This window comes from Pempheris klunzingeri, chromosome 13, assembly GCF_042242105.1.
Source record: "Pempheris klunzingeri isolate RE-2024b chromosome 13, fPemKlu1.hap1, whole genome shotgun sequence".
Classification (NCBI taxonomy): Eukaryota; Metazoa; Chordata; class Actinopteri; order Acropomatiformes; family Pempheridae; genus Pempheris; species Pempheris klunzingeri.
This window is the reverse complement of record NC_092024.1, coordinates 12,005,225-12,016,768: the sequence shown is the minus strand read 5'-3', so window position 1 is coordinate 12,016,768 and position 11,544 is coordinate 12,005,225. Positions and strand designations below refer to the sequence as shown.

General features: G+C 41.3%; 2 protein-coding genes across 2 annotated transcripts; both read left to right on the top strand.

Annotated features, from left to right (window-relative positions):
* Positions 1–639: 639 nt before the first annotated feature.
* Positions 640–5,037, top strand: cfap99 (cilia and flagella associated protein 99). The gene is made up of 15 exons (XM_070842955.1): positions 640–753; positions 835–979; positions 1,062–1,156; positions 1,253–1,359; positions 1,449–1,626; positions 1,740–1,820; positions 1,981–2,049; positions 2,330–2,416; positions 2,529–2,617; positions 2,884–3,088; positions 3,280–3,421; positions 3,517–3,668; positions 3,751–3,956; positions 4,474–4,666; positions 4,809–5,037. The coding sequence occupies exons 1-15, from the start codon at positions 640–642 to the stop codon at positions 4,905–4,907; spliced, it is 1,962 nt and encodes a 653-aa protein (XP_070699056.1). The 3' UTR covers positions 4,908–5,037.
* Positions 5,038–5,535: 498 nt separating this feature from the next.
* LOC139212199 (tumor necrosis factor receptor superfamily member 9) lies at positions 5,536–11,544 on the top strand. Its single transcript, XM_070842682.1, has 10 exons — positions 5,536–5,703; positions 7,484–7,657; positions 7,853–7,991; positions 8,091–8,179; positions 8,457–8,520; positions 9,095–9,183; positions 9,294–9,406; positions 9,490–9,646; positions 10,367–11,182; positions 11,271–11,544. The coding sequence occupies exons 1-9, from the start codon at positions 5,655–5,657 to the stop codon at positions 10,522–10,524; spliced, it is 1,032 nt and encodes a 343-aa protein (XP_070698783.1). The 5' UTR covers positions 5,536–5,654; the 3' UTR covers positions 10,525–11,182; positions 11,271–11,544.

Genomic DNA, 11,544 nt, shown 5'->3' with positions numbered 1-11,544 from the left:
GCCGTAATCTGGCTGTAATCATTCGCACGTATCCCCTCCTTCTCCTTGTTGTATTTATCGCCTTTACATGCTTTTTGAAACATTTCCAACAGCACGTGAAGGCAGCGCACGGTTCGCACACACGTCACAAGGTGCTACGTCATAATTATTGTTATGGCAGCCAACAAAGGATCAGGATGTCACACTGTTAATCTGCATCCGACGGATTAAAAACCATGAATGTTTTTTACATGTTGAACAAAACAACCCAATAGTAAAAAAAACACCTCTTATTGATTCAAATGTATGTTGCCATGTCCTATTTTTGTGAGGTACTTCTCATTTAACATTTGGTGTTAGGTGGGAGACATCTCTGTTTACGTTAGTGTGTTGCTTAGCAACGACTGAACACAGCAACGGTTGGCGCTGAAAACAAGTCGCTCCGTGAATTTTCTTGATAAAATGTGCTTCCTGTGAATATATGTGTCTATTAATACCAACCACTTTGGTCTCTCTCAGGTAGAAGCCACATTTTATTTTTTGCACAGTGAGTACTGATAATATAAACTGTGTCTCTGCGGGCTTTGCTGCCAGCAAAGATCCTTTTTTTCACCACAGCTAACTATCAATCCCCACCAGCTTTCTGCAGGTCGATATAAAATGGCATCAAGCTATGGATCACTTGTCAAGGAGGCCATCGTGCTGCTCAATAAGTTCAACGCTGGCAGACAGTGTTTGGATGACTTCATAGAAAATGCTTCAAAAGATCTGCAGGTATGTAGACTTATGTTACCACTGTGTGTCCTGATGCTGCTCATGCTAAAACCTGAATATCACATTTAATATTTGTTGCAGAACATGGATTCTCTGCACAAGATGTTCATACTTGATGTAGTGTCTGGATGTGTTGAGCACAAAAAATTACTGGACGTAGTTATCAGTGTTTTCTATGGCCAGAATGGGAGAAGATTATCCAGAGAGGATCGCAGCCTGTTTATCAGTGAGTTAATGAACTAAACAATCTTGTGCTCTTACTAAATGAAACTACATTGACATGTTTATAATAATATGTCATTCTTTAGTTGTTTGTTACCTCGTCACATTTGCTCTTGATGACCTTGGACTTCAGCGTTTTGGCAGCATTGTCAAATCTCTGGACATCAAGAAAGTCCACACAGTAAGAAACTCCATTTCCGATCACAGTGGTATTGTTTTATTGGAAATAACCAACAATGAATGGCTGTATTGGTGTGCCCTCTGTGTTTGTTTGTAGTTCCTGACTTTCTTCTTCACAAACCTCACCACGTGGATACAAGAGGAGTGGAATAAGATCTATGACTCTGCCCACGTGGAGAAGCAGTGGGTTGACCCTCTGCTCAGGTGAGAAAAGCACAGGAAAATATAGCAAAAGGCAAATGATTACATTTCAAAAGGCAAGGAGCGAAAGTATATGCCTGTTTGTCTTTTAGATGGCGCCCTGATATCGATATTCTCATGGAGCAGCTTGCTGTTAAAATATCTCGTGGGAGTCAGGTCAAGAAAGCTCCAATCAAAACCACAGAGCCGGAGGAGTTCTCACTCACCAAACCTAAACCTCCACGTCTGCCCATGCCCGAGCTCATCCCACAGCAGGAAAAATGCAAAACTGTCAGCCATTCACAGTTACATACAATATTTCCATCAATCATTCCCACAATGTTAGTTTCTGTGTGTGTTTATGCTGTGATGGACGCACCACTCAAAAGGCATTTGTTTCATAGGTACCAATTAGTACATACAGGGCTCCAAAAGAGATGCAGATGATAGAGGAGGTCAAACAAAAGAACCATCAAAAGACTGAGGTACAGTGTATGCTTTTACCTTATCAACAGTACAAAGGTTATGGTATCCAGAAGACCAAAAATGATCTGTTAGAATAAATAACATCAACGAACATTAGACATTAAAAACATGCAATATCAAGCCTCTTTAATGGTATTTTTTTTCTGTTTTTCTCCAAAGGAACTGCTCTATGAGGCAAATATGAAACAGTTCAAATGTGTAAATACACAGAAGTCTCAGCATACCAAGGTAGGAGCTATTTTCTGTGCTTTGCCTGGATTTCCAAAGTATGTTATTGAGTCATGTCCAAGCTTTCTCATACAGATAAAAATCAGATTGAAGAGGGATCCCTCCCCCCTCTCTGTTTCTCTTCTTGAGGCTTCCTCCTGTTTTTCTGATTTGTAATTTGGTCTATATGTATAAATTCGACTTAACTGCTTCAATATTCATATCTTTTTTAGATAAGAAGCGTTCACTTGGACAGTACTTGTCAGTTCACATGTTTGATACAGCATCATTTGCATTGCAGAGAGTGATGTCTCACATTAAAGAAGAACTGGACTCAGAACTCAAGTTCAATTCAGTTCACTCCTCTGGACTTCCTCCCAGTAGTAAGGTGAGATCTGATAATCTCAGCTCCTTCAGCGAATCACAAGCAATAAATATCGACTAATGTAGGTATTAAATTGACTGGTGTGTGTGTGTCTGTGTTTTTTTTCTCTGTCAAGACTAACAGCTGGCCCATCAAGCTTAACAGTGCAGCCATCCTGAGGCAGGGGGCGCTATATGAACGTCAGGTGGAGGAGGAGCTGCAAAGGTTCAGCACAACCTTTACCCACCATTGCTTGACCTATTTTAGGGGGGTTGTACAGTTCAGCATGATCAGTACCCTGCACAAGACAGCATTGGAATAAACAAAATTTGAATCTGAGTGGCAATATAATTCTAATTACTGATATTTTTAAATATTCATATGTAATGTGTACTTAGGTCTCTCCTGCAAAGAAGATCTTGATCTGAGTAAGACTACGTACATAAATAAAGCTCAGCGAGACTCAACAAGTCTTTGCGTTTGTGACACAGAATGGAGCGTCTGGCAGAGGGGTCACGAGAGCCCTCGTCCTTCCTGCAGTGGCAGAAAGAGATGCGTGAGAAGGACCTTCAGGAGGAGCTGGCCAAGATTGAGCGCAGGCGTCTGGAAGGACGCATCAGTTATGAGGAGGCAGCTATGGCCCGCAAACGCATAATGGAGCGCAACCAGAAGACAGCTCAGCTGAAGAAAGAAGAGGTGAATAAAGATCACTTGACAAGTGATAAACAAAGGCATTTACAGAAGATTACATGGCGCTTTTAAGTGTGTAATGAGAAGGGTAATTAGACAAAAGCATGGCTGTTCTCTACAAACTTAACCTCTAAAGAAGGGATTTACAATTTTGCATGAAAAATGTGTTTTTTTTTATGGCTTGTTGTTTCTTGTAGACGGCTCAGCTGATGCGGAGATATGCTGAGAAAAGGTTGCAGGAGGAGAAAGAAATGAGAGACTTGGTGCAACAAGTAGCAGAAGGCCACAAGAACTCAAGGACAGCTAAAGAGAAGTTACAGAAGTTCAAGCAGAGTATAGGTATGCCTCTTTGCTGGACATCTCGTGTGATACAGTGATCGTGGCTTTTTCATGGTTTGATTTTCAGTCTCATCAATTTCATGCAAATTTCACAGTGAAAGAAGTCTCGGAGCAAAGTCGAGAGCTCCTTCGTCAAGCGCTAGAAGAAGCACAGGCAGAGCTCAGCAGGAAATTTGAACTCATCGTTGAAATCCGCGCCATTGAATCACTTCCTCACATTAGTGTCAGGGAATTTGACGACACAGAGGTGAGTGAGAGAAAGCACGAACGCCATTGCACACTTGTTACACTTTCACATGCTTCACTGTTACTCTCTTGTCCTTTGTCAGACTGCGGGCCACAAGCTGCTGGGGGAGATGTCCCTGGCCGAGCTGAGGGAGCGGCTGGCCCTCCTGAAGGAGGCCCAGCAAGCAGAGCAGCAGGAAAAACGGGAGCACATCCTGGAGGAGAAGCAGAACAAGAAGCAGCTGCTGTTGGAGCAGCTGGACACCATCAACCTCCACAGGAGAGTGCTGGCACAGGCTGCCGCCATCAGGTCAGGAAAATGTTTGGCTCTGACTTGACTGTGGCAGTAGGAGAATGTGGGCCGAAGCAGATACAAATATCACACACACTGTAGTCTTTCCATAGTTGTGAGAAACCAAAGGGACCACAGGGGAAATAAGCCTCCGCACTTTTTTGTGTTATCCTGACTTTTACTGTGATTTCCATGGCAGAACTGGTGTTTTCCTTTTAAATGAAAATGTCTAATAAAACAAACAAACAAACAAACAGGACACTCATTGGCGTGATGCATTCCCTAGCCCCTTACCCTAATCTTAACGATCACTGCAAAATGCCTTACTCTTAAAATAATTCTACCCTTAAACTTAAAACCAAGTCTTAACCCTTAAATGGCCCTTTGAAATTGTGCAAACCACACAGTGGTGTCATCGCAATGCAGGAATGTCCTCAAAACGATGGTTTAAAACCAAAATTTGTCCTCATAATTATAGAAAGACATGCACACACACATACACGTAGACATTCATGATAGTTGTGGCATGTTGCAGGAAAGAGGAGAGGAAAGCCAAGCTGGGTTTGCAGCAGCCGGTGATTCGGGATGAGACAGTTCTGGCTCTGCAGAGGAAGCTTGAAGAGAAGCAACAGGAGCGCCAAAGACTGAGGCAAAATGAAAGCAAGAAGGCCAAAACCTCTGAAGAGGCAGCAGCGTACTCTGTCAGAAACATAGAGCCACACAACAGAGTGAGTATGAAATCCAAAACAAACTGACTTCTCTCAGTGAGTGTGCTGTAAGCTCTGTCTGTGTTTGCTGGTGGTGAGATTTGTCATGTTAGCAGTTGTGAATGATATTCCTCACTCGGCCCTCTGTTTCTTGTTCTGACAGAAAAGTTTGAAGGGGAAAAGCTGGGAGGAACTGGAGCTAAGCTTAGAGCGTCATCTCCAGAAGGACGCTCTTTCTCCCTTGGAAACACTCAAGATATAAGTATGAGCAACAGGCTTCACAGGCATAAAATGTTTCGTTTTAGATCAGAAAGATCAGAAGTGTTTCGAATAATTAGATTTTCACCTTAATTTGATGTATTTTGCTTTAAAATTGCTGTAAAACATGTTTGTGTGACACTATGATTTCTTTCCACAAGTAAGTTGATTATCATTACTTTTTGATTCCATATGAGTGACATTATAATGGATTTTTTGCCAAGTGTTGCCAAGATGTTTGTTATGCACACTAAATGTCAAAAATGTCTCCCCAAATTAAATTCCACCCACCTGTTTTATGTGACATGGAAAGGGAAGTGGACCTTCAACCTATGACTCATGAGTCAATTTCCCCTTTTAGAATGCAATATAATTTACATTTAAGTATATGTATGTATACATATAAATTATCTATCTATCTATCTATCTATCTATCTATCTATCTATCTATCTATCTATCTATCTATCTATCTATCTGATTTGAACCATACAAAGGGCAGTGGCGCCCCTGCTGGCTGCTCTGTGTAACAACAACAGATCTGTCTGAATCCAGCCCACTTCTCTCGGTTTTCCCTACTAAAGCAAAATCACATGATTTGTATTTTGTCATATGACACTGATGAGAGGACTGATCCCACTGTGGACGAGCGTCCCTGACGTCCTCTGTGAAAAACAAAGGTTGGTCGGTGGTCAGGGATGAGATGCTGTAGGCTGACATTGTCTCGGGGTAGTGCTCGTTAATATCTGGAGGATGGACTGTCGGGGAGTTCTGCCTGCGATATGCGTCGCTTTTTTCATTGGTAAGTTTAGACTCTTAATAGCTTTCACGAAAAAAACTGCTGCAAAACAGTAGCAAGGGCACTGTGGCGTTATACTATACTGTAGCACTATGTTACTGCATATGTAATGTGAACTCACCAAAACTGGAATAGTCTTTGTAGAGCTCATTATTTAAGAGTGTTGCTGTGGAATAAACAAAAACGAAAATAAAAGCACCAAACCAGTAGGAACTGAATAAAAATGCATGCAGAGGCAAGATTTGGGCGTCTGTGTGGCAAATGAGCTGCTGTACTTGTAGTTGTTTAAAAGTATTAAAGCAGGACATTTCCTGCAATTTGGATGATATTAAAAAAGCTTTTTTAAAAAAAAAAAAAAAAAGTTTCATCATTAAAATCTTACTTTGTTTGCACCCAGACTTCATATGACACTTCCCCTTATGAAAAATGACTGTAGAACAAATGTACAGACTTACTGTTTTTGTGGTACTCTGTAGTGGAGTTAATGCTGACGTTATATCATGTTATCCTGCTGTGGTATCAGCCTATAGGGACTTATAATTCTGCTGACATCTGAATCTGATCCTTCCACACTTTCAGGATTACAGCCTTTCTCTCTGCCGCTTTAACAGAGGCTTGTGTCTAAAAGTTTGAGAGAGAAATGTTGCCAACCCAGAGGAGACTGACCCTGGGAAATCACATGACCCCCTTTCTGAATAATTGCATTTCATCAGGAGGATGGCTCCTAGTCAAGAAAGCACTTAGGCACATGGCTAATGTGATTACTACCACAATATGGGCTCTGTTTGTTCTTTTACCTGTTGCCCCCACTTATTCAGCATTGGCTAATGCTGAATGGTGAATATCACAGTCACACAGTTGAATTAAGAGTGTTTTAACTCATTTTTTTATAAGGTCGTACGCAGTGTATGACATAGCAAAATGGCCCCCAGCCAGCTGCAATGCTGATTGTTTTGGTTTTCTTACGTTGGCTGTGTTCTGGTTGGAGCCACATTAGATGCATATCTGAGACTAAGACCACTACTGTTCATGCCTGTAAGTATACATAGGTATATATGCAATTTCTACTTGACATCACAACAAAGATCTACTTTGGTGATATGTATTTTCACACATTTGTTGCTTTTTTTGTTTAGTGCTTCAAAATATGAGCAAAAAGGCAAATAGAGCAGGAGATTGAACCAGTGAAACTTAGGGGTCAGAGCTCGGAGTGGAGAGGTAGCAGCCATTGTTTATGACATGGTTTCTAATTTACTTTGTACATTAGAATAAATAAAAGACATGGGTTTTTGAGCTACAACCATTGAGGACTAATATGTGGTTATGCCAATGAGTTTTGTAAAAGTGGAGAAAAAAACAACAGGCCCCTAAAAAGGCTCAGGCCAGCCCTGTTAATCCTATTTCATATCCTATTTCGTATTTGCTTCCACTGTTCAGGATTAAACAACGTATTCCAAAATGCACAGAGAGATTTAAAACAGGTCAGCAGCAGGTAAAGTATGCAGTCTTTAATAATCTCCTCCTATTGTTATTTATAAGCTAAGTATGTTTTGGGGCATAGACAGATGACAGAAAATGAGGAGAGGGAGAAAGATGGGGAACAACGTACAACAGAGGCCGTGGCTGGGTTCAAACCGGGGGGACATTGTAACTTATGGTCATGCCAGTAGTAAAATGGTAAAGTAAAAGGGGTTATTATGAATGAAATTGTTGAGTTTGTGTTGCAGCCTTGTGTCTGCTGCCAGAGGTCATATCTGAATCATCCAGTGTCCTGCCCTTCCAGGCATGGTGGTGAGCCAGACCACACTCACTCCTGCTGTGATGAGCACCACTCTCATCGAGAATGTGACCAGTCTGACTCCGACTCCCGTGATCCTCAGCAGCACGACCCCGGGCTGCTTTGCATTCAACACTTCTACTTGTGAGCCCTGCGCACCAGGATCGCAGTACGACAACAGTGAGTCAAGGACCACGTTGTCTGACATGAAGCCACTAATTTACTCTTTTGTGTCGTGGTGAATCACAGAACAGACGTTCCTGTTTATTCCATACTGGTCCCGACCTCTGAGATTTGTTACTGCTGTGATTAAAACTGGAAGAATGGACAATAAAGTTAATTAAAGTTAAGAAATTATTATCTGTCCCTCTCTAGATACCCTGCTGTGCACCTGCTGTTCTGATCCCGGGCTGTGTCTATTTCCTGGAGCCTGCCTGCCATGCAATAGAGGTTTCTATCAGCCACTAGCTGGACAGCAGCAGTGTCTGCCCTGCAACCGCGGCTTCTACACAAAGTAAAGTCACAGATTGTGCCAAAAAAAATTCAAATTTTTCTTTTAATGGTGTTGGCTACTCTACCGTCTAGTTCTTGTGTATTTTATGCTACTATGCAGTTTCACTGGAAGTCCATTATGTAGCCCCTGCCCTTCTGGATCCTTCAACAACAACACTGGTGGGAACAGTTGCACAAGTTGTTCACCAGGTGTGTTTATTTATCTCATTGTACTGTGCTGTAAATCAATAACTAGTGATTTGCTTCCAGACAAAAATAGAAGTATGCTTGTTTCAGAAATTCGATTTATATTTATTTAAAATGTCTTAACCAGATCATTATTATTAAGGAATTTAAGCTTGCAGATGAATAAATTATCTTCACACAAAGACGTACAGTTAAAATTTACATGCAATGATCTCATGTAATCTAAAACTTGAGATAAAATCATCACGTATTGAGTTATTTCTTTTCTGCTGCTCTTTAGGCTTCTATTCTTCTCAGCAGAGTTCCACTTCTTGCTCACCATGTGCACAGGGAAGTTTCTGCAAGTGAGTTGAACATCAATGTCACCTGGTCTGTGTTTCTATGTCTGTGTCTGTTGTTTGTAACTAGGGCCCAGGAATCAGTGTTGAACTTTCATAACTGTCTCTGTGTTTGGAAAATCATGTATCTAACAACCAGATCGAGCATCACATGCTTTCATCCCATGGCTCTGTTTGCCAGCACAGATGCACCCACACACACAAGGCCGGTTACACAGTCAGTGCTTTCAGCAGAAGGTATGAAAATGTAAGTGGCATGTATGATGAGGTCTCAGCGGATATGAATGGAGCTTATAGAACTGGACCTGGAAATATGAGATAGTGTGTAAATTCTGGAGCAAGATGACCATTATCAACCCCTAGATGTTTTGTCACAGGCTGAGGGCAGCAAGGTCTCCTCTCTTGAGCATTTCCAGGCTTGACCCAGAATTCCTCCATAGCGAGACATCTGTCAAACCAAACTGCAACAAACCAGCTTTGGCATTTCATCAAAAGTGCCTCTAAATTAGTTTTGGCAGGCATTAAAATCATCGTAGTTTGTCCATTTACAGTCACAAACAAGTGTCTTTCTTTCTGCCAGCTCCTCTGGTTGTGCCCAGTGCCAGCTGTGTCCTGGAGGAAAAGAAGCTCTACAGACCGCTGCTAAAGATTGCACACCATGTCGACCAGGTAATTCACAGCATGCAGGGCTCAAATAAGTACTATTTCTGAGTACTGCTGCTCATAATAGGATAGGGGAAGCGTGACTACCCATTCAGATGATATCTGGTTTCGAACAGGGATGCACAAGCCTCCCCACCAGACTATGTGTCAAATCTGTGGCAGCGGCTTCTTCCAGATCCACTGGGGCCAGGAGAGCTGTGATGTTTGCCCAGAGAATCACTACTGCCCTGTGAGTGCTGCACCCTCCACACACTGCCTAACAGGAGAGAATCAGCCTGCGTGTCTGGTGACGGAGCATTGTTGTTTCCTCAGAGTCCAGACGTGAGCCCCATTCAGTGTCCTGGCGATGCCTTCTGCCCTGAGGGCAGCTTGGCTCCAGGCTACTGCATGGAGACTTTCTTCCGCAAATCAGGGGACACTTGTGAATTGGCTCCTGTCACCATTGCTCTTTTAGTTATTGGAGGAGGGGGTAAGTAACAACACTGGAAGACATAAAAGAGTCCTTTATTCCCATTTTATTTCTAATGAAGAAATATTCTAATACATTCTTGTTTTTACTCATAATTCTTTTAACTTACTGTGGTAGTCATCCAGTCTTTTTTAATGCGATTTAATACCATGTCAAAGGAACTGGACATACAGTTATGCTTTTCAAGCTGCTAAATCCCACATTTACATGATCTGATTACACGCAAAATATTTCTTTTAAAGTAAGTACTAACTGGTAATTGATATAGTAATGGTTCATAGCTCCCTTTGGATGATGTTAGACATGACTATTTCCCGTAGCTTAATGGGACAGAGCTCACAAAATGTAATGAACAAAGATGTGACAAACTAAATATGCAGTGGAGCTTTAGAAGAGGAGTACTCGTTTTGTTTTCGTATACCTATGTAAATGTAAATTACCCTTGCTTATTTAAATGTCAGCCACAGCAGGTGAAATATTTTATTGTTGAAATGTGTCATTAATTGGACACTTACATTTTCAGAGAGACCGTTTTCCTCATGGAAACAGTAACATTTTATTTTTTGCTTTCTTCCCCTTCCACTGAGACGACATCAGGCACAAATAGGACGTAATAAAATAGAATATCACATATCAATGCACTCTGTGTGTGGCTGTAATAAGACCTACTGACGGTCATTCTTTGTCACATTGTCTGGTGTTTTTCTTCTCACCCGTCAGTGGCCCTACTCTTCATCATTTTAATGATACTTCGTCGACGGAGAGACACTGATGCAGAGCTGGCTGTAGCCCGAGCTCCATTATTACGCAAAGAGCGACCTCAAGGTCGATACTATGGGATCCCCTGTGATGCAGAACCCGTATATGCTGGCTGGTGAACCAAAGCTCAGCTTGGAAGGACAAAACAAACCAAAGTCTTAACTCCACATGGATCCCAACTAAAGAAGAAAGAACTGATAGAAAAAGACTGATGGTCATCCTGGACTGGATCCTTCAGAGTACTTTGACAATCCACCAGCTTTTTTATGTGGTACAGTTGCATATATTATTGAGAAACGGAAACTAACTCTGAATTCTTGTAGTTCGACACTGTTACAGCTGTCCCACTCAGAGATGAACATGCTCCTCTAATAAACTACATTATTGGATTATGAGAGGAATGCTGGGACGGAGAAAACAAGATGCATGCCTCAACTGGGTTGGAACCTCTCTCTCTCTTATGAAAAGCACTTTTTTTACAGAGGTGATTGATTTACTTTGCACTCGTGCTGGTAGACTTGTGGGTGCCTCCATTATCTCGTTTAGTTCCCCAGTGACACAGACGTGTAAACTGTGGTTAGTGCCTTGTGTTTTTTAATGCATTTGATTATGGTCTGTAGTTTCATTGAAACCTTTGCTTAATGTTTTTCATCCATTTTTTAAGGTTGTATTTGTATGTTTGAAAGGAAAATAAATGAAAAGTATTACTTTGAGCTTAATTCTTACTCTTTTGTACTTGTTTTAATTGTATTGCAAACTTAAATTAAAATTAAAACCGTTTTAAAAATCATTCTTCTTTATAAATGCAATGAAAGTTATATGGTAATTTAGCCAAGAAAAATTACACTATACCTTTCAAATAAAGGAACCAGATGTGTAGTGACAACAGTCATATTAAGTGTGTGCTGTTTGTCCAAGAAACGTTCCCGAGTAAATACTATGAGATTTCTGGTCAGATTGCCCTGAAATGTGTGGAAAGTATGAATCCGGACTGATGGGACCAGACTGGCCACATTTTCAATTTTGTATGCTACTTTTCTACCCACTTTCAGCACAGTCGATCAGGGATTCACATTGGTTCACAAGCACGAGGACACTGACTTAACAAGCTCTTTAGGTAAAGCAGCATCTGTCAGTAA